The sequence below is a fragment of the Podarcis gaigeae genome (genome assembly GCF_964106915.1).
Source record: "Podarcis gaigeae genome assembly, chromosome: 11".
NCBI classification, from domain to species: Eukaryota; Metazoa; Chordata; class Lepidosauria; order Squamata; family Lacertidae; genus Podarcis; species Podarcis gaigeae.
In genome coordinates, this window is record NC_139687.1 from 48,063,829 (window position 1) to 48,086,695 (window position 22,867).

Genomic DNA, 22,867 nt, shown 5'->3' on the forward strand with positions numbered 1-22,867 from the left:
TACATATATATTAATAAATCTGTGGTCAGATCGATTAAAGCATGCTTTCTAAGAATTACATGGCTCAATAGCAACATCAAATAGGCAACGCAAAGAAAGAATAAATTAAAATATGAACTACAGTGGTACCTCGGGTTAAGTACTTAATTTGTTCCGGAGGTCCGTTCTTAAGCTGAAACTGTTCTTAACCTGAAGCACCACTTTAGCTAATAGGGCCTCCCGCTGCTGCCACCGCGCAATTTCTGTTCTCATCCTGAAGCAAAGTTCTTAACCTGAGGTACTATTTCTGGGTTAGCAGAGTCTGTAACCTCAAGCGTATGTAACCTGAAGCGTATGTAACCCGAGATACCACTGTACTCTGAAGAGAACAGAATTCAACGTGGTTCCCATTTATTACCAAGCCAAAGTGAGTACGCACAGGCATGCATTGACACACTTCACTCCTCCTTTAGTTTTCCTGCTGCCAATGCTTCCTGGAGCTGAGCCATGCTTTGGCTTAGCATTACATGTGAATCTAGGCTCATGGTCTGCCTTTCACAGACAAACCATGAGTGGCAGCAAGCCAAGAACAAACCTTGACTGTAGCTCATGGTTTGTCTGGAGCAAGACAAACCACAAGCCCAGGTTCAGATGTAATGCTAAACTAAACCCAAGTGTGTTCTGTGGCTAGGAATGCTTCTTATCAGTTCTGTCTGGTTTGCCAGTTCCTAGAAAGGAGTAGCTCATGTGTTGATAACTTAGAGGCTGGATTACTCTAAAAAGGCTCTATGTGGGGCTGCCCTTGGGCCTGGTTTGGAAGCTCTGGTTGGTGCAGAATGAAGAAGCAAAAGTGCTGATGGGGGAACATGGCTGACAACATGAGACACCATTGTAGAAAACATCTGCACTGGCCCAACTGCAGCCAAGTAAGATTCAACGACGTGCATTAAGGACTTTTAATTAATTTAAGCCCTGAACAACTCAGGGTCTCTTACAGACTGCATGAACCATTATATCCCACCTTGATCACTGAGATCATCTGCAGGAGCGTCATTCACTGTCCTCCAAATTGGCGAGACTCATTTGACAGCAACAAGAAACTGAGCCTCTAGTGTCATTGGCCTAGTCTTCTGGAAGACTCTGCCGATAAAGTTTCAGAAGGAACCTTCTGTTTGAACTTTAAAGAACCTGTTGAAAACTTCCCTATGCTGCCATGCTTACACTGACAATGAACATACTATCCTTCTGCAACAGCTGATTTTAAAATGTGTATATGGTCTTTATTACATGGTTCAATGTATGTCTGTGGTAAACCTCTGTGATATGTACATTTTTTAAATAAATTAATTAATAGGAGATAAACTTGCAAAATGGCTTTCTTTTTACAGCCAAACTATTATGAGAAACATGAACTGCATAACAAAGAAAGAGCAAATCACAAAGTTACAAATATACTGGTTTCTTACATAATTAAATGTACAGGATATTTTTTTCTTTTAAAAAAATTAAATGACTAATGATATCACCTAGGTCAATGATGGCGAATCTGTAGCCCTCCAGATGTTGCTGGACTCCAACTCCCACCTGCCCCAGTCAGCTTGGCCAATGGTGAGGGATGGTGGGAGATGAAGTCCAAAAGGATCTGGAGGGCTACCCATCCTGAATTAGTAAGTGTTTGGACTTGGTTGCAGATTGTTCTGCCTGTGGTGTCTTGGCTGCTTTACTGTCCAAACTCTTGGGGCTCCTAATGAAGAACAATCTATTTCTGCAGCTTTGGAATGAGTGTCAAACATTTACTTTCCCCAGTTCAGTGGGGGTAAACCAAACCAAGTCCCACCAGGATACAACAACTTACTTGTTTGTCAGCGTTCGATATTCTCCTATTTTAGTTGATAAGTCAATGATTTGCTCAACCACTTCCCAACAAATTGAATAGTGCTTCTTATAGCGATCTTCAGCTCTTTTGGCAGCAAGCATTGCATGCAGCTGTCTTTCTTTCAGGGCCTGTTCCTCCTGCTCAATTTTCTCTTGCTTCGCAAGAGCCTAAAAGGAGTTGGGCAAAAAAAGTAAGCAGAATGTCATGCAAATTTCATGATCCATGTGATCTCATGTGACTTCCTTCCACTGCAAACATTTTCTCTCTTAATGCCTAATTTGAGGAGTGCTGCAGAATTTCAGTGGCTGTGGGTTTGAGCAGCTTACTTTATCACTGTGAGATGGCAAAGATTGGTGTGGTGCATTAGTGACTAGCACAGCGGGGCCGGATTGCTGACCTGTTTTCCCAACACTGCACATTGCTGCTTATTACTATTAGGGAAAAGGGGAGGAGCAAGCCAATAGGGAGCTCAGGGAGAAGCCTGGGCTGTTTGTTTGCCTGCACAGTGATGACTAGAAGCCAACACATACAAACATAGTACAGTGAAAACTCTAGTTATGTACTTAATTCGTTCCGGAGGTCCGTTCTTAACCTGAAGCACCACTTTAGCTAATGGGGCCTCCTGCTGTCGCCGCGCTGCCGGAGCACAATTTCTGTTCTCATCCTGAAGCAAAGTTCTTAACCTGAAGAACTATTTCTGGGTTAGCGGAGTCTGTAACCTGAAGCGTATGTAACCTGAAGCGTATGTAACCCAAGGTACCATTGTACTGCTATGTGCACTCTGTAAATTAGCCGTAACCCCTACATGGGACAAATCTCCACCTGGCAGCACAAGATGAATGCATTCACATCCACAGTGCACACCATTCTCAGCACTTTCAAGCTGCATTAGAATGCAACCAAACCTAACACTTAGTATGCATATATGTTACAACAGCTCATGCTTGCAAAAAAGATAAATAAACGGCTTTGCTGTATTATTATTATTATTATTATTATTATTATTATTATTATTATTATTTTGTTCCGGCCTTGCATCTTCTAATTATGGCAGTAGACTAAGAAAATAATGTTCTGGCCAGGCTTACAAAGTTGCTTCCCAGCCTAAGGGAAACTGGTATATATTGGAGGAGTTGATAACCTTCCGCTTCCACCAAGCACTAACATTCAGCCATTTTCTGTGTCCTTCTATTCTGCTGATTACGTGGGTTTCTTTGGCAACAAGTTGGAGCCCTTTAACCATATACCTCCAAAGCATCTTGAAGGCAAATTCAAGTCGGAATAAATGCAATGGCAAATGTAAGAGACAAGACAGACCAAGAGGTTTCTTTTTTTAAAAAAAAGATGACGACGATGGAGGAGAAAATAATGAATGTTTACCTCCTCTCTGTCAAGAGCTTCTTGGAATTCTTTGAGCCGTCTCTCTTCAAACTGCTTTTCTCTGTAAATCCTGTTCTGCCACATCACTTCTTTCTCGTGCCGCACGTGCAGCAGTTGCACAGCGATCCTCCGCTCTTGCTGGGATTGTCTCATTAGCCGGTTGATGAGCTGCTCTTCTCTATATGCCTCCTGAAATAAAATTAAAAAGCAACCTACGGTAGTATGTTTAACTACTTCCACCCCTTGCTATGTATGAAAAAAGCAAAAGAACAACCTGAAAATCCATGGTAGGGCCTAAATTCACTTACTTGCGAGTAAACTCAATTGAACTGAGTGGGACCTGCTTCCAAATAATCACGCATGACTTTGCACTGCACATTAGATTACTAAGTGCTAAGTAGGAGCCCCTGCATGTAGTCTGAAAACTGCTACAACTGCTGCCCTTTGAAGTTTCAGCATCATGTCAGCTTTTTTTTTTTGCTACCATTTTGCTCAACATCAAGCCTGATGAGGAGCTCTGAAAACAAGAAGGCTTGTTTGCAGTTTTGGTTGGACTCCATAAAAACTATGGCTGTCAAGGATGCTTCCCAGCCAAAGGAATACACACAGCAGGTAGTTAACTCTTTATTGTCAAATATAGCGTTGCTTCTATAGCTCTGGGTGTTTACACACACTATTCCCAGGTTTGCGCTCTATGGAGCAGTGGCAGCAACAGGGGGCTAGTCCCCATCCACCAGCTTATGTATCTTCCCCCGACCGGCTGCGCACAAGCAGCCAGAGACTATGCCTGTGTGCAACCTTCCTCTGCTCATCCCTTTTCAATCCCCTCCTGGTTCTGGGAGACAGTGGAGCAGGAGAGGGTGGAGAAGCAACTTGCCTGGCCTGCCTCTCCCTCCTCTTCTGATGCATCCTGTGCTCCACCATGCAGCTCTGAAGCTTCCCCTCCTTCCAACTCTTGCCTCTTGGCTGGTACAGTTCCCCGCAAATCACTGACCCCCACTCCCAAGTCAGAGTCCAGCCCCTTTCCCGGTGCAAACTTGTCAGTGTCCTGCCATTCCCTAAAAATGCCCAACTACAAAATTTCCTCCACTAATGGGCCTCACTATGATAGTTGTGTATCTTAGCACAAACTGATAACTCGCTGCCACTTTGTCAGTGTGTAACCCAAAAATCTGAGAAAGCAGTACATCTAACTCACTTCTTGTGCTTCATGGGCTATTAATTGCTCCCTTAACATCTTCCGTCGTCTTTTCTCTCGTTGTTCGCGGGCAAAGGTATCCTCCTCAAGACGTTTCTGAATTTTCCTGATATATTCATCATCTGAGTAGGTGTTCAACAGGTCAGTGATGGCTGGAGTTGTATCCAGTTCCTGTGAAGGCACTGCCGAATGCACCATGCTAAAATAATAATTGGGGGCGTCAGGTGTTATATAAGGCACAAAGGAATTGCCACCAATCTGTCTCATCAAATGTTGTGACTATTGTCAATGATTTTCACAGTGCTGTCAATCCTTTCACGGAGCTTTATAGAGTTGCATGGTGTTTGTGTGTGGAATCAGAGCATTTCAGGAAGCACCTCTCCACTTTTGCAGCTTCAGCCTCCTATGGCTCTCCAGGGCCATCTTGCCCCCATAATGCCTTGCTCTGAGGAAGGGTTCTATGTCACAGATGTGGCGCCCTTCTTCAGAAGGGAGGCACTTTGAGGTGAGAAGACCCAGGAGACCTATAGGAATGCCGCAACCACTTTGCGATGGTGGCAGAAACTGTTTAAAGAAAGGAGGAGCATCTGTTTTTTACTTACATGCTTCTATCTTCCTCCAAAGTCTTTAGGACTTTAAAGTTCTGGGTGTTAGGACATAGTTCCATTCCACCTTAAAAGGTAAAGGCATGACTGTTGTGTGTCACATGCCTGTTTACTTCCAGCACAGTCTACTGGGAACTTCCATTTTGTATATGGCTTTTGTATTGCTAATTAGCGTGCTTGGTAGCTTCAGAAGGCTACTGAGGCTTGAGTCACTGATTGATTGATTGATTGATTGATTGATGCTGTTCCGGGAACCGGTGATCGCCCGGCTGCCGGCCGGTGGCTGGAGCCAGCTGGGGGCTTGCCTGATGCCCCCGTCTCCCCGGCAGTATCCCAACACTGGGAGCCTGGGCTCTCTCTATTTTACTTCCCTACCACTCTTTCGAAAGTGCTAAAAGGAGAACATTCAACAAAAAGGAGGCAGCTGCTGTCCCATGGTGCTCAAGCGTGAAACTAGATGCAATGCTAATCATGTGTCTGGCCTTTACACGCTTGGGGTTTTTTGTTTACTATATAGGGGATGTGCTGGGTGCTGGGGTGAGGACACACAATCCAGATTGGAACAACCATGAAGTGGGCAGGTAGGTGATGGAGAGAAGAGAGGGTATTTAGCTCTTTGACTATTTCATACAGTTTCTGGCTCTTATAGATGATTCAGGGGGGTTTTGGATTTTAATTTTAATTGTTTAATTCTTTTTGGAAATTGTCCTGGGAATATGACCAAAGGGCAGTATATAAAAAAGAAGATCAGCATAGCTGCCCTATGATCCATTTGCTGCACTTGAACATGTATAGAACCTGAACTGCTGGTGCATAAAATCTATTGGCAGAACAGCTTTTAAAAAAGTATATTTGGGGGAAAGGCATTTACTGTTGAAGTTCAGGATAAGTCATCACTAAGGGATGCTACTGAAAATGGTTCAGACTTCCAAATGGAAGAGAGGGTTAGGATTAGGCAATGAAAGTGGATGGAGTGATCCAATGGAGCACACATGACTTTCAGAAAGCTTTTGATAAAATCGCTGGCTGAAGACTCCTGAGTAAGTTTAATAGTCATGGGATAAAAGGACAGGTCGTCTTATGGATCAGTAAATGCTTAAATAACAGGAATTAGAGAGCAGGTTCTCACAGTGGAAGGATGTAACACCTGAGGTCTCTCAGTGTTCAGTATTGGTCTCTGGAGTAAGGGATGAGCAATTAAGCGACTAACTTTGTTCATAATAATAAATTGCTCAGGGTGACAAGAACAGAAAAGGATTGCAGAGAGCTCGAGAAGGTTCTCTCCAAACTGGGTGAATGGTCAGTAAAATGCCAAATGCAATTCACTGTAAGCAAGTGTAATGTGATGTACCATGCATTGGGACAAACTGTCCTAACTTCACATACATCCTAATGGGGTCTGAACTGGTGAGAGACTGGCCATGAAGAAAATATTAGGATCTTGGTGAAAATGGTAATTGAAAATGGTGAACCAGAGTGTGGCAGCTTTGAAAGATGCAAATTCCACATCGGTGATCATTAGGAAAGGAACTGAAAATAATATTTCCAATTATAGTTAGTGCACTTGGAATCCAGTTCTGGTCAACACACCTCAAAAAAAAAATGTTGTTGGGCTGGAAAAGGTTCAGAAAATGCCAACCAAAATTATCATGAAGCTAGAACAACTCCCCTTTGAGAAAGGAAACAGCAATTGGGAGTTTTAATTTACAAAAAATGCAAGTAAGGGGTGTAGCAGGATATCTGGAGTGGAGAAAGTGGACAGAAATGTTTTCATTTGAAGTCCTACAATTGCTTTAGGAACCCCAAGACACTCTGGAGTGGAAATATATACCAAGATTCTTAAACTGTACATATCACTCCAATAGCACGTGAAAAGGCATGTGTATAATAAACCACAAGTCAATATAAAGTACTTCCAACAAAAAATTAAAACGAAGAAGGCAATGTTTCCAGCAAGCAGAATTTAATGTCAGTGCAGTAACTTCCGACACATTTTATCTGCCCATCTGCATGACAAGCTATTTGCCTAGAAAGAATGCTTATTAACCAGGTGACTGGCAGCTTCAAGACTGGGAGACCCTCACTTGCTTCAGTTTCCACATGGAACAGCAAGTCTACCCAGAAGTCACTTGTTCCAAACATTACCTCTCAGTGAGCCTGGTAGGCATACCACTCTCTTTCTTCATCTGCTTTTCAAACTTCTTAATTTCTGCATAGGTGATCTGAAAAATAAGTAGGCACATCTGAATCTCCTTCGTTTTGTTCAATACCCTGCAACACAGGGGAGGCATTTTCTTCAGCTCAAAGGCCACACACCTTCAGGGTCCCCAAGCCCCTTCCCAGGAGCTATTCTACCAGAATTCCACTTACAAAGACATGCACGCATTCTTCAGACATCATGATACACAATGGATGATTGATTCCATAGATACATAACTGATAATTCTACAAATACTTTCCCCCCTCCGAATCTCATTAAGCAAACTTTGTTTCCAAGTGGAGGCATTTGGGATGCAGTGCCAGAGCAATGAATACTTAGTGCATTTCTCTGCCTATGATTTTTTAATTTCCAGTTCTAAAAAGTTCAGAACTTACCTCTGCTTCCTTCCTCCTTCTCATAATCTTTTGGTCTTCAATTGCCTTGACGGGGCGCTGCAGTACTGGTTTGGGAATCTGGATAATTGCTGCTTGAATTTTAGCCATTATTTCATGCTGCCTTCGATTTTCTACCATTTTCTAAATATCCAATGAGAAGGTAATGAGCTATTTAAAACTGGCTACTGACTGTTAAGTAAGTATTAATTACCCACAAAGCACTATCATTTTAGAGTCACTTTCTGCCCACACAAAGGTCACAAACATATTACAAAATTGGGAGGAGTAAATAATGGGAGCTTTTTTGTTTTTTTTAAAAAAACCAAAGCAAAAAGAAAATGAGATATTATGAGAAGTTAAAGGCCTTGTAATCACTATAAACAGCATCTCAAATAAGTTCGCCATTTCTTACCATTTGGCATTTGTTACATGTTGGAACCCTGGACAGTTAAGTCCAGTCAAAGGTGACTATGGGGTTGTGACGTTCATCTTGCTTTCAGGCCAAGGGAGCTGGCATTTGTCCGCAGACAGCTTTCCGGGTCATGTGGCCAGCATGACTAAACCGCTTCTGGTGCAATGGAACAACGTGACGGAAACCAGAGTGCATGGGAACGCTGTTTACCTTCCCACCACTGCAGTACCTATTTTTCTGCTTGCACTGGTGTGCTTTCAAACTGCTAGGTTGGCAGGAGCTGGAACAAAGCAACGGGAGCTGACCCCATCATGGGGATTCAAACCGCTGACCTTCTGATCGGCAAGCCCAAGAGGCTCAGTGGTTTAGACCACAGTGCCACCCATGTCCCTATTTGTTACATAAGAACATAGGAAACTCCCTTATACGGAATCAGACCACTGGTCTATCTAGCTCAGTACTATCTGCACTGACTGGCAGTGGCTCTCTAGGATATGGGACAGGAGTCTCTCCCAGCCCTACCTGGAGATGCTGGGAATGGAACCTTGGACCTTCTAAATGCAAAGCAGATGTTTTACTAATGAGCATCCCCAGGGGCGGCTTCTCTGCAAGCAAATGATGGGCCGCAGGGTAGTGCAAGTCACACAGAGCCCTGCCTCCTGTTTGTCAAGTGCTACCCAGACTGCGATAAGACATCCTACCATGTCACACAGGAGGAACTTGCTGCTGGATGTGGGATGACACATTCCTCACAACATACATGATTTTCACACTTGGTGGCAATATGCAGCATCCTCAGGCAATCACCAGGGTCTGAGTGCCCCAGTGGGTTCCTAGTCTTAACACAGGGCCCACTGTTAGCTGACAGCTACTTTGTACTCCTCGGGTGAGACAGCTTGGAGAAAACTGAAAATGGTGGCTCTAAGCTACCCATAATAATGGCAGCTATACCTACACAGGGGGCCCCACAAGCTAGCACTTTGGCACATGCCCCCTCAAAACCTGGTGCCGGTCCTATTTACTTTAATAATCACAGAGTAACAAGCTGAACAGCTATAATGAAGATGTAATTGAAAAGTAGTCTGCCACCTCATGCAAGTGCACTGGAAGTGTGACTCAGCATAAGTTGAAAAATTGCTATTTATAAAAACACCTTTTTAAATTTCCCATAGAAACTGAAGCTAAATAACATGATTTATCACAGCAGGATTCATTTTCTAATGTTCAGAAGTCAAGCTTCAGGCTAAAACCTATTTCAGGAATCGTGAAATGTTGCATTTGAAATAGCCTCCCCTGTCAGTGTTCAAAGTAGCAGGGGTGGGGGGGGGTGGAGCGACTGAAAGCCTAAACCCAATTGCTTTGGACTGGTGTCTTATTCCAAATGATGATGCCCTAGATAAAACTGTTATTGAGGCATATTGTTAAGTAAATGATTCAAATAAAATGGGAGTAGGTAAAGAGTTTTTGCATGGATGTGCAAAGCTTGAAAAGTGTGTGGGGGGATGGTATTTGACCAAAGGTAAAAAAAAAAACACCCAAATTCAGGAAGAAGACTTATGCCTAGAAGCAACTTTCCACACTCGCAACCACTGCAGATATGTATCTCCACTCCACTGGCCATTTGTGCCCCATTAAACTGACTGAATGTGTCTTTTGACACCCAAAGAGATGCATATCCCCACTCAGGGCAATTAGTTGTTCCATATGATCATTTGCTGAGGAACATAACTGGATTTCAAACAAAAATGGAACGCAATGGAATTCAGCATAACATTTTGCTTCTTTTGCAAAAATGGCAACAGACCACATTCTTGACCTCCCACTGAAGTCTACCTACAGCCACTGCCAACGTGATAGCCAAGAAGATTTAGTGCAAATTTATCCAGGAAATGTTGGCCTTGGGTGGAAAAAGGTTTGCCCACCCCTGTTCTGGAGTCAGTTGCTTTAATATGTTCTGCAGGAGACTGCTCTTGAAGGCAAAATGGAAGTTAACAGTGTTGCATGCTGCAGCTTGTGTCCCTCCTATTGGGAGACAATAACCTATTCAGCCAGCTTTGCAAGAACTGCATTAGTTGCCAATTTGCTGCCAGGCTAAATGCAAGGCACTGGTGCTTGCTATTAAAGCCCCCTGCAGTCTAGGATTCATATACTTCAAAAGCAACCTGAATCCCATCCCCAAGCACTGGAATGACACTCCAGCATCACCTTCAGTGATATACAAATGAAACTAAGGGATCGTCCGCACTTTTACTTGTCCTGTGCCTGGAAAGCATGGGTCCAAGAGGTTTTATGCTTGTCCCGTGCTTTCTAGGCAAGAGCCCCATTGGTTTTGCCTTTAACCCACTACTTTCCCCTAGAAAACACACTCTTTAGTGCTAAATCGGAACAAACTGCAATCCTCCGAAAACCCAATTGCTTTCCGCTCCGATTCAGCGCTATACTACAGGCTTTGTGGGGCAAACGGAACCAGTTCTAGCTGAATTAAATGAAAACACTACTATTTAACTCCATTAGCTTTCTATTATATATACAACACAATCCTCATTTACTTAGAAATAATTCCCATTGTGTTTGATGCAGCTGGCGGGAAAATTCATAGGCTTAAGCATAAAACAATGCACAAACATTTCCTGCAGCTTTGAGGTTTTTATAAAAAGGCTTCTCACATTTTCAAATTGTTCAACGATTTTTTCCGCCTGAATTTTCTTTGCTTGCTGTTGCTCCACAAACTGCATCCGGGCTATCTGACTTTCGAGGTCCTTGGCTTTGCTGTGAAAGTTGTCTGAAATCTGCTGCAGTGTCAAATCTACCTGACGTGGCACTAGACATTTAAGGCGCTGAAATGAGAAGATTTTCCAAAAGATTTGAAGAAATCTTTATATACCGCATTGAGTCATAGTAAACTCCTTATACTTAGACATAACTTTTTCTCCACCTAACCAAGCATTGCCTACTCTGACTGGCAGCAGATCTCTTAAGTTCTCAGGCAAAGAAAAGTTCTTCACATCCCCTCCTGCCAGCTTCTTTTAACTAGAGATACCAGGGCCTGAATTACATGCAAGGCAAATGCTCTACCTCTAAGCCCTGGTCAAATTAGGACAGCTTTTTACATGTCTGAAACATAGTTTATCTTGGCCTAGTTTTGGATAAAAGGTAAAGGGACCCCTGACCATTAGTTCCAGTTGTGGCCGACTCTGGGGTTGCGGCGCTCATCTCACTTTATTGGCTGAGGGAGCAGGCGTACAGCTTCCGGGTCATGTGGCCAGCATGACCAAGCCGCTTCTGGTGAACCAGAGCAGCAGAGGGAAACGCTGTTTACCTTCCCGCCGGTATTTATCTACTTGCACTTTGACGTGCTTTCGAACTGCTAGGTGGGCAGGAGCAGGGACCGAGCAACGGGAGCTCACCCCGTCGCAGCGATTCGAACCGCTGATCTTCTGGTCAGCAAGTCCTAGCCTCTGTGGTTTAACCCACAGCATCACCCGCGTCCCTTAACTCACAGCTACAGGGATGAGTGAATCCACTGATTTCAGTTTCTCCTTTTACCAAACTTCAGTTCTCCACATTTCCACATCAGTTTGCATTTTTTTTAAATAAAAAAGGGAAGGGCTTGTGAAAATTCACCAGCATCTTAGTGTAAATTTCTCCTAATATATGCATGTTTGTATGCAATTTCCCCAAATGTACACATTTCCCATTATATAACACCTTTTAGTATGTGCAGTTAATATATGCATTTTTAATACACAGTCTACCCTAAAATCTGCATTTTTTTACACATTACTTTGCCTAAGAACTGTACTGCAAAAATTCAGAGGAGTGGAATTTGTAAAGGATGGCTGCATCTCCACATTGTTTAAGAAAGTGTGAACTGGGTAGGTTTACCTTTAAATGTGAATCAAGTCAAATTTCTCCCCCATCCCTAATACTGTTTGCTGTATTTCATAGTTTTGCAGAGCTAGCAATGTCCAGATTAACAGCATCCACTGCCAGCCAATATGGTCCAAGCACTATTGTTTGTAATCTGCAGAACTAAAGGTGGTAGCCACCACCTTTGATTTCTGCTAAATCAGCGAATCTGCTAAGTCTTACTCTTTTTTAACTGGCAGCCATGGTGATGACAGGAATGGAAAAAAATTAGCTGTGCTTGGAAATATTTGCTGCTTCTCAGTGACAGCCGTGTGAGATTTTGACATCTTGGATGACAATATGATTAGAAGGAAATTTCATGCCATCAGCATAATGTGCTGTTAAGGAATGTGAAGAAGACGACAGCCTTGGTGCCCAAACATACATGGAATCATGGCATTACTGAGCTGTTTTGGAAAGCAAGCACTGGAATGCATGAGGGCGCACATACTCTAGGTGGAGAAGAAGTAAGGTTTCCAGTTATGCTTAGATTATTGTAATCTGCAATCGACATTTTATGTAAGCTCACCTACATAAGTAATTACATTGATATAAAAGATGAGAAATTCCATCTTCCAGATACAGTTCCTGTTCAATATAAAAGGTGCTTCACGGAATCATTTTCACTCTCTGCTTGCTCCCTATTCAACTCTGCTTAGCATGCTTTTGCCCAGCTGCAGGCCTGGATGAGTAGCTCTTCCAAAATGTAAATATGTGAGAGAATTTAGAAATTCAATTTCACAACTAGTTGGGCTAGAGGAAGTTAGAAGGTGGCCAAATCCTTAGGACATTTAAAACCTGTTTTTTCTAAAAGTATTACATTGCTATATTGCATTACACTGATTTATTTTATTCCTATTTCCTCATATCACCATTTGCTATATGAAGATTATAATATTCCTCCAATGAAGCACCGTACACCAACAAACAGATTGATTTGCTTCAGTTACAATCCTAGTTTTTATCTGTTTCCTGGGATGCTATTGAGCAAATGATTAGAGAATTCAATTAATGGTGGTGCATTGACCAGGAATGGGTGGTTAAGTAAGCACTGATTGCTGATCAGCGCTTCGGCTTAGCTACTAGCTAACACACACCTAAAGCTGTTGGATCAGGTTAGAAACCCTGAGCACTACACCTATTTGTGGACATGGCTCCAGAGAGGGGCACATGCATGAATGCCTGCTTCTACACATGAATTCTCCCTTGCTGGCTCAAGGCTACATTTTTTCAGAAAGCTTTGTCAAGTATCCATCAATCTGATGAAAGTATCTGTTAAATTATTGTTTAGTGAAGCAGCTCAGATCAACGTAAATGAAATACTTCATGAAGCAAAACCAGGGAGCATAAAAGCCAATGATTTTTTTAAAAAAATTAAAAAATCATTTTTTATTATTTAAATCAGATTTTTTTTTTAATTTAAATTTTTTTTTTTTAATTTAAATTGGATTTTTAAAATAAAATGCTTTTGGAGGAAAAAAATCTTTCTAAAGATAGTTTTCTATTTAAGTTGTATTATAGTCCAAAGGCCATTAGGAAATAAGGATTTGTTTTGGTTTTCATGTGTGCTGGAAATCAGTCTAAGTTTTAAAAAAAAGTTTAATCACATCAGTTAACAAACATGGAGACATATGCTATAATGTTATTGTTTTAGTTTAAAAAATTGTTTAAATTGTTATTAAGGAAATGATTATTTTTCTCCTTCCAATAAAGTACAGGAGAAAAGTTGTCCAAATATAAACAGTTAACTTACTAAACCTCACAATAATTTCATAATTATCTGTCTATATATTTCTAATAGTATAAACAAATCAGTAATTTTTGACATAACTGTAAAAACAACTTTGAAGATTCATTATTCCAAAAATGAAACCTTCATCTGATTGTAAATATTAAGATTATACCAGCAGGAATGCCTTTCTGTAAAAAAAAAAAAAAAGTGATTTAAATCAAGTCTTACTGACTAGTGGTTTAAATCGTATTTTAAATCGATTTGATTTAAATCAAACCCACTCTGAGCAAAACTAAATCAAAGAGAAGGTTTGCAAGTGAAAAGGAATGCCAGCTACCTCAGTGTAGATTTAGCCTGAAATATGTAGCTAATTTAAAGTTATTCTTGCCCTTATGGTAGTACAGCCAGCTTATACAGAGTGAGGATGTATGTGTGAGGATGGAACATATGTTCTGAAAGATTTACAGCTCTGATCTCCTTATTTAGCCTTCTGGGCCTTTTGCCCAGTTTCAGCTTGCCAAGATAGAAACCAGGAACGAATGGCCAAAGCTATTTGTTGTGAGTCTGAAAATGCAAGGAACTATGCAGATACCTGATGGGTCAATGTGAAGCAAAGAGATCAGAGAGTTCTTAAAGTGGCTATTAGTTTGGTGAAAGCGAATTTAGAGTAACCTCTAGAGCAGAGGTAGCCAATATGTGTCTTGAAAGTGGTGCTGGACTACAACTCCCATCAATTAAGTCCCTGCAGTATTCAGTAGACAAAACAGAAATTTAGTTTACAGGAATTCTATTTTGATCTCTCGTGTCATAGGTATATATCTGACAGGTATAGTCACATGTGATGTTCTGCTTCTCTATTGGGAAAGGTGTTTTTATCTCAACAAGCTCACCTCTCGATACATTTCAGTTCCCACGCTCTTGAGCTTTGCGGGAGCTGAGGGTCTCATTGCATCCATGGCAACTCCAGTGAGTCCTGCTTTTTTCTTTTTCTCTAGAGCCACATACAATTGGTAGATCAGTTTGGTGGCAGCTCCATGCTGCTCTGTCATGATGTTTCGGGCCACATTCTGGTCAAACTGCACGCCCAGGAGTTGAAGGGTGGGCTCCATGCGAGAAAAGTTGTTAAGTTTCGCACTGGCAAGCCTGAAAACGTAAACAGACTCTGCAATTATATATAAGGTTCTGTTTCCTTTGAAATGTGAAAATCTTCCCAAAAACTGATCCCAAAGCCCAGCATTCTTCAAAAGGCATGTTCATTTATAGAGAGATAGAGCTAAACAAAATTATCATTAGGAACAGATCAAAACATTTGGGTGACCACATTTTGAAACCTAAAGATTTTGAGCATATGAAACTGCCTTGTACTGAATCAAACTATTGGTCCATTTACAAGGTAATCCAATTTTGTCTACTCAGAAGTAAGTCCTACTGAATCAAATGAGGCTTGCTCCCAGGTAAGTGGGATTAGGGTTGCAGCCTTACCCCAACATTAATTACTCTGGCCACCATTCTCCAAGGTCTAAGGCAGAGATGTGGCCTAACCCTGATACATTAAATAGGTTTTTAAATTAGAGATACCTGAGTTGGACCCCAGGACCTTCTACATGGAAAGCATGCACTCACTGAGCTATGGAACCCATCCCAGTTTCTTATCGTATCTGTCTGGGTTTTGATAAGCTTTCTTGGGAGCATGGAAATCATCATTCAACAAGTATATATAACAGGCACACGGGGAAGTGCTGGATGAAATATGTAAACATGGCTACATCCTTCCTCTCCTTTTCCAAGTGGGAAATGTAGTTGCCTAGGACTGTTGGCCAAACATCATTAGTTACCTTTTAGCAATAAACAATATCCCTATTCAGGCATTTGTTTCTGAATGCATGAAGGGGCCTGCAGAAATATGCTGGCCCCACCACCTCTACACTAAAGTGTATGGCAGCAACATACCTTCCCATCTCCAGAATTGGAAACTCTGTGTGAATAGATGGCCTTGAGATTGAGTCAATCACGTGTCAGCTGGGAGGCACATGCTGTCATCAAGTGGGAGGGGCTAACCCATGCATACCTGCAGACCCCCATATGCCTTCAGTATTCCTAAGATGAGTTGGGGGGGGGGGGACGACTGAATTTTACACCAGCTGTCATCTTACTCTATTTGGACTGGCATCAGCAATCAGGGTTGTCAGGCAGATGTCTAAGTCTTATGTCAAACATCCAAGGTCCCTTGGCCCTCCTGGTCCTTCTCCTTTCTGCCACTGCCTGCTCTCTACCTATCTTCAAGTACGCAAGCAGAGGCAGGAACGTGGAGGAGCAACAACCCTGGCTCTCCCTCTTGTATTGAGCAGTGATGCAGATTGGTCCCAGAGGGAGAAAGCTAATGCATCGTCAGTGGCAACAGGCAAGGAGGTAGGATTCCCCTTCTGAGGGCACCTTGCTTAAGCCCCCTACCCCAGGACTTGGAGCCACCACTTAACCTACTATGTTAACCATTTGATGTTGTGCATGTACCATCTACTAACCTGCTTTGCGAAAACTGAGCAAAGTCATCCTGGAGTTCAAACTTGTTGAGAAGTTCTCCGATGAGGTACCCTGAAGAAAACTCCTGGGCAAAAGACTCCATTTCTGGTTTATTTTTAAAGAGAAAAAGGAAAGGTTTTTCCCCCTCCATTTGTTCAGACCTAAGGGCTGATTCATATGTTACCACCATGAAGTGCCAGTAACTTTCCTGTGACTTCCTCCCATGCAGTTGCAGTAACATCCAGATCAGAAGCGGCTAACCGGTGACCCTCAATATGTTGCTGAGCTACAACTACCATCTTCCCTGACCATTGACCATGCTGGAAGGGGACATATCAGAGTTGGAGTCCAACAACACCTGGAAGGCCACAGGTTTCCCACCTCTGATCTACACAGAGAAGTCAACATTGCCTTTTCTCAAGCCAGGTTTCAGCTAGCATGGGATGAAACCACATGATCCACCTCACCAAGGTGCTTCCACCATCAAAATCAGGCCTGTACCTGCATGACCCACCAAGTCTATTACCCACACATTGTGGCCTGTGAAGCACTTAATGACACTTTATGCTGCCTGCCTGGGCTTTTTTCAGGCCCAGGCAGGCAGCATAAAGGATAGGGTGGTTATCAACCCCTGATGGGTCACTGACTTGGTGTACCACAGATTGCACAGATATGCTCTGGGGATTACTGACACTTGTGCAGGCCTGCCCTAGAAGCCTTAATGCATGAATTGGCCCTAATGAAACAAATTTTAAAAATGAAGAGTTGCTCCTGACTAAGTAATATTCAGCATGTGTCTGTGGGAAGGGTTCATTGGTTTGTTTTTATTTTATTATGTATTTTGTGTTCTCATTTTGTATTTTTATGTTGTAAACCACCCTGTGATCTTCAGATGAAGGGTGGTATACAAAATTAATAAATAATAATAAATAAAATATACCGGTACTCATTCAAGCCAATTGACTTCAGTCACAACCAATTATTTCAATGGGTCTACTTTGAGTATTATTTAGTTGGCTTCAACCTACAGTAAATTATTAAAACAGCAGCAGTTCTCTATTGCCTCTTTTAAGTTCTAACTTAAAAGTAAGCTGTAATAATTTCTTAAATTCTCTGCGTTTCAAGATGCTTCTTCTTCTGGGAAGAGTAAGACAACCCCAACTTGCAATATGAAGAAGCCTTGAGATACAATGGTAATTTGAGAGTTTATAATCGCCTCTCCCACAACCTAAAGAGCTCTAGAAATCTGGTAGTTCAGCCTCTCATTAGAGGCATTTCATCTCTCTGTGTGGATGATATTTTTCTCTAGAGGAAAGCCATTTGTAGATCAAATAGTAGGAACAACGGGATAAACATATATCTACAAGGACTGTCTGTACTCCAGAGTCCTTGTTAATTGAGGAAATTTGACAGATTTGTGTCCCTTGAAACTGCAGAAGAGTCTCTGGTGATGGAAATCATTGCCACATGGGAGCTTTAGAGGTGTGTTGTGTAACTCAGAATGAACACCATCCACTGCTTTCCTAGGACTGCCGAAAAATGTGGAGGTAGTAATGTAAAGTAGACAGGTCACAAAACACAAGGTTATTTGGGAAGCTGCTACCTATTTTTTTAAAAAAAATAATAATAGTTATGAGTTTGAATCAATTAGAACTGATTCAATCAATCAGAAGTGCATTGATTTGCACATGAACAAACTGAAGAAGAAAACACACTTGCAACTTCTTTTTTGATAATGCTTGCATGCGTCACAGCAGGTGCTCTCAGGGGAAGAGGAATTCCTTTGTGTATGAGCAAAGAGAAGATCACACCTGCTACCCACAGTTTTTGTAAGGCTGCACTAAAATAACTAAATAATATTTTTCCAGCTATCTTCTGCCCAATAAGTCAGTCAAAAGGTTCTTGAGCCAAATAACTTGAGTTGGCAGCCTTCTTTATTTTGAACAGAGCACTCAGGAATGTAGGATTGCCAACCTAGAGAAAAGGTCCAAGGAAACAAGAAAAGAAATAGCCCCTGCTCCCCGTCCCACCCTGCTGCTCTGCCTTTCCCAACTTGCCACGGAAGCAGGAGGATAACAAAGAGGGGGAGCAGTGGGAGATAGATGACCAAAGCAGTTACAACCTTCTATGGACCTGTTAATAGTATAATTTGCAGTGATGGGAAACCCATGGTGCTCCAGATTTATTGGAGTCCAATTCCCATCAACCCCAGCCAAGGGTCAGGGATGATGGGAATTGCAGTCTAGCAACATCTGGAGGGCTGCAGGTCCACCCATTCCTAGGTTAGAAAACAGTCCCTCCCTCAAATACGGTGCTCTAGTTCTTTTAACAAAACCACACTGAGGCCATGATATGTCTTTTTGCACATACTGGATGAGCAAACGATCATTACGGTGTGGAAAACACCAGCCATTCTGTTCATGCAACCCAATGTACAATTCAGGAGTGGGGCTTTCCTGGGCTGCATCATAGTTACATGGAAACAAGGGAACTTCTATATGTCTTGTCTGGCATTACAAGTTCAAATTAGGAGAAGCTGCTTGTTGACATATTACAACTCTTACTGCTCTCCATAAAGTATTACTGTCATTTCATTTTTAACCAAAGCCTGGTCTCCCTTGATTTCATTGCATTTTCCCCCAAATGTACCATATCTAAAAACAAATCCCTCTGATCATTCTAGACTCTCAGAATTGATACAAATGCTCACAAAACATTTCAAAATCCCCAGTGTTTCAAGACCCCCGTTTCAAAATCAAGGAAGACAACCAAGCTGGATGGAATCCCTCCAAGTGCCATACAGGTTATTTGCTACTATTAGTTATTACTATTGACACTTAATATTACTGCCTCCCCTGGCTAAACCCATCCCACTCCCACCAACCCTGCTTGGGCATATTGGTACTCTAGCACAGTTATTAACATCAGTAATAACTTTTTTGTTACTTGGGTGAAAGCTATTTCCACCAACAGAATAGCTGCTCCTTGTGCAATTCTGTCATGCAAAGGCAGTCAGAAAGGTGAGTCCTCCTGGTACCTATTTTTCAGTGAAGGAAAAATGAGAACTACTAATGCAAGCACTTTAAACTTAAAGCAGTTTGATCATACTGTCTGTTTTGAATGGGCTCATGCTGTTTAAATTTGCTTGTTTGTATGCTGCATTAGTCTTTTGTTGTTATTGCTGAAGTACTTTTGTTTGTTTGTTTGTTTCTTACTACTCTGCTACCTGCCCTGGGTATATAAATACCCACACCACATCTGTAAGAATGCAATGGTTTAGTGCGACAGTGCTGAAACTTTGTAACTCCCTGCCTCTAGACACCAAACAGGCACCTTCCCTGTACTGTATGCTTTTTGCTGCCTGCCAAAAATATTTTTATTTATACACATCTACCCAGATGTTTAGAAAGCTGGTGTGAGTTTTAATTCATTTTAGTCTAACCTATGCATGTTTTTTTTTAATTGCGTCTGTCATTCCCCCCACCCCTTTTATTACTAATTGGTAATTTTTTTATTGGCAATTTTATTGTTTTCTCTCTCTTGTAAACCACTTTGAGGTTTCCACCCACCCACCCCATACAATCAAGCGGTTAGCAGATTTCATGAGACAGAGAAATATGTAGAATCTGCAATAACCAGGGGTAGCTCAGCCAGTAGCGCATGAGACTCCCATTTCAGGTTTGTGGGTTTGAGCCCCACATTGGGCATTACATTAGGGAGGCAAGGCGTTAATGGCATGTTTAGATGTAAACTCCTGCATTGCAGCAGGTCGGACTAGATGACCCGCATGGCTCCCCTTCTATGAAATGTCTGTGGGGGAAGCAAATGAATCAGCAGCAAAACCGTGCTCCTGAGCATGTGCAAGGGGCCATTTCTCTCACGAGGGACTAAACAACAAGAACAAGAGCAAGAAGAAAAGTCTCCACGCGTCTAGGGTTGGGGGGGGGGGGAATCTGGTTTATGGAGGGGGGCGAAGTTCCCTCAGGCGAGCCGAAACGAAGCGCCTGCCCGCCTGAGAGGAACACTGGAAGCCGGAGCCCCGCACCTCCCGGGGCTTCCCCGCCCGCCTTAGCCCTGCAAGGAGGCTCCCGCACTCACTCACTGCCCGCGAGAGCTTCACTTCTCTGTTCAGCCAATCGCACAGGATGTCCGTCATGGCCGCGAGCAGTCCCGGCTCCTCGCCCGACTGGGCTCGAGGCCTCCTGGAGCGCAGCTCCGCGTCCCGTCACCATGGCGACCCGCTCGGCCGGGAGGAGGCGGCGGGAGGAGCGAGGGCGCGCGTGCGCAGCGGGGAGTCGGGAAAGGAGTCGCTTAGCGGCGCCGAAAACATTTCCCGCCAACTGGCAGTTTAAAGGGACGAGCCTTTGGGCCGAGAGCGCATGCGCGATTTGATGGCATGTGTGCGCGAGGGCGGGACGAGTGAAGCTCCTTGATTTATTTATTTAGTTACTTTATTTTCGAGTGCGGTGGGGTCAGTTCTGGAGCACGAATTGCTTTTGCGTATATTTATTATAATTTATATTTATATTATATATATATTTGTTGTTGTTGCTTAGTTGTTTAGTCGTGTCCGACTCTTCGTGACCCCATGGACCAGAGCACGCCAGGCATTCCTGTCCTCCACCGCCTCCCGCAGTTTGGTCAAACTCATGCTGGTAACTTCGAGAACACCGTCCAACCATCTCGTCCTCTGTCGTCCCCTTCTCCTTGTGCCCCCCATCTTTCCCAACATCAGGGTCTTTTCCAGGGAGTCTCTTCTTCTCATGAGGTGGCCAAAGTATTGGAGCATCAGCTTCAGGATCTGTCCTTCCAGGGAGCACTCAGGGCTGATTTCCTTCAGAATGGATAGGTTTGATCTTCTTGCAGTCCATGGCACTCTCAAGAGTCTCCTCCAGCACCAGAATTCAAAAGCATCAATTCTTCGGCTACAGATAGGTAGCCGTGTTGGTCTGCCATAGTCAAAACAAAAAAAATTCCTTCCAGTAGCACCTTAAAGACCAACTAAGTTAGTTCTTGGTATGAACTTTCGTGTGCATGCACACTTCTTCAGATACACTGAAACAGAAGTTTCCAGACCCTTCTATATAGTGAGAAGGTGGGGAGGGGTATTACTCAGAAGGGTGGTGGGAATGGGTGATTGGCAGATAGCTGTGATGAGCCTGTTGACGACTCTTAACGACTGCAATAGGTCTTACAGGAAAAAGCAAGGGGTGAGAAGGTGAAAAATGGCTTTGTCATGTATAATAACAAAAATGGCTTTGTCATGTATAATGACAAAAATGGCTTTGTCATGTATAATGAGATAAGAATCCAATGTCTTTGTTCAGACCAGGTCTCTCCATGTTCAGACCAGGTCTCTCCATTCTTCGGCGATCAGCCTTCTTGACGGTCCAGCTCTCACTTCCATACATCACTACTGGGAAAACCATAGCTTTAACTATACGGACCTTTGTTGACAAGGTGATGTCTCTGCTTTAGTTACTTTAATTTTGAGTGCGGTGGGGTCAGTCCTAGAGCACGAATTGCTTTTGCGCATATATATATATATAAAATATTAGTCTTTCCTAATATATATTATAATACATATTATAATATATATTAGTCGATACAGTAATATATATATATATATATATATATATATATATATATTTGCTTTCGTAGATTTTCACGGGTACAGGAATGCAGGTTTTGGTGTCCTCGGGTGTCTTCCCGTGTAAAAGTTGGGGTGTCTAGGCGACGTTTCGACGAGGTCACAACTCGTCGTTGAAGATGACGAGTGAGACCTCGTCGAAACGTCGCCTAGACACCCCAACTTTTACACGGGAAGACACCCGAGGACACCAAAACCTGCATATATATATATATATATATATATTTATACACACACACATATATAATATAAAAGTATACACACACATACATCTATCTATCTATCTATCTATCCACCTGTGAGCAGGTATGGACTTGGACTGTGCAGAGCCGGCAGGAAGAATCCTGGACTACAGCAAACCGAAAGAACGAGTCTAGGGAGCAACCATGTTTGCATTTGCAACTGCCAAGGGAATGCAAACAAAGTTGGTTTAACGAAGAGAATGGTAATTTGCTCAGGCGCCTGGGAATATATTCCGGTACTTGATGTCAGAAACTACATAATAGAAATTGGCTGGGAGGCAGAAGCATATCCAGGCTGAGAAATGTTTTCAGGAGAATATTGCTCTCACACAATCCTTCCCCCGATATCAGAGGTTGTTTTGAGGGTACAGATAGACTTGATTCTAGGAGCATGTAAGGAATGGTTAAACTTTGCTCAGGTGGAAAGAAAAGGCTAGAAAGAAGCAGCGTCTCTTATACTGTTCTGTAGAAGATTTGTGTGTGTCTGTGTTACATCTAAATATAGATGTAGAGATATATCACTAATGGGTGAGGGTGAATCATATCATTTTGCTTAATGCATCTTATTCAGTTTTGTTAAGAGAAACTATTGACTATAACTTTCTTGCTTAAGCATTGCCTAACAACTTGCATTTTGAATCCTGGATCCTGATGGCTCTTCGCTAAAATATATCTAAATATACTACCAGCATTAATGGCCCCTCAATATTCTCTTTATTGTGCATGTATGATAAATTGTGCTTATGATGGTATCAAGTTGGCTATCTAA

At 42.4% G+C, this 22,867-nt stretch overlaps 1 protein-coding gene across 4 annotated transcripts in view; it reads right to left on the reverse strand.

Annotated features, from left to right (window-relative positions):
- SPEF2 (sperm flagellar 2) overlaps window positions 1-20,485 on the reverse strand; it is an 86,044-nt gene extending 65,559 nt beyond the window's left edge. For 3 of the 4 annotated variants that reach the window (XM_083702542.1, XM_083702541.1, XM_083702539.1), the window contains exons 1-9: window positions 20,305-20,464; window positions 16,209-16,311; window positions 14,577-14,829; window positions 10,712-10,882; window positions 7,634-7,774; window positions 7,184-7,260; window positions 4,434-4,632; window positions 3,236-3,424; window positions 1,835-2,022 (exon numbers count right to left, since the gene is read on the reverse strand). In XM_083702542.1, the coding sequence (XP_083558668.1) occupies window positions 1,835-2,022; window positions 3,236-3,424; window positions 4,434-4,632; window positions 7,184-7,260; window positions 7,634-7,774; window positions 10,712-10,882; window positions 14,577-14,829; window positions 16,209-16,311; window positions 20,305-20,362 (1,379 nt within the window). In that variant the 5' untranslated portion in view covers window positions 20,363-20,464. Of the gene's footprint in view, window positions 1-1,834; window positions 2,023-3,235; window positions 3,425-4,433; window positions 4,633-7,183; window positions 7,261-7,633; window positions 7,775-10,711; window positions 10,883-14,576; window positions 14,830-16,208; window positions 16,312-20,304 lie in introns of all 4 variants that reach the window. The other variant, XM_083702540.1, reaches the window with a different exon arrangement.
- Between the last annotated feature and the right edge of the window lie 2,382 nt (window positions 20,486-22,867).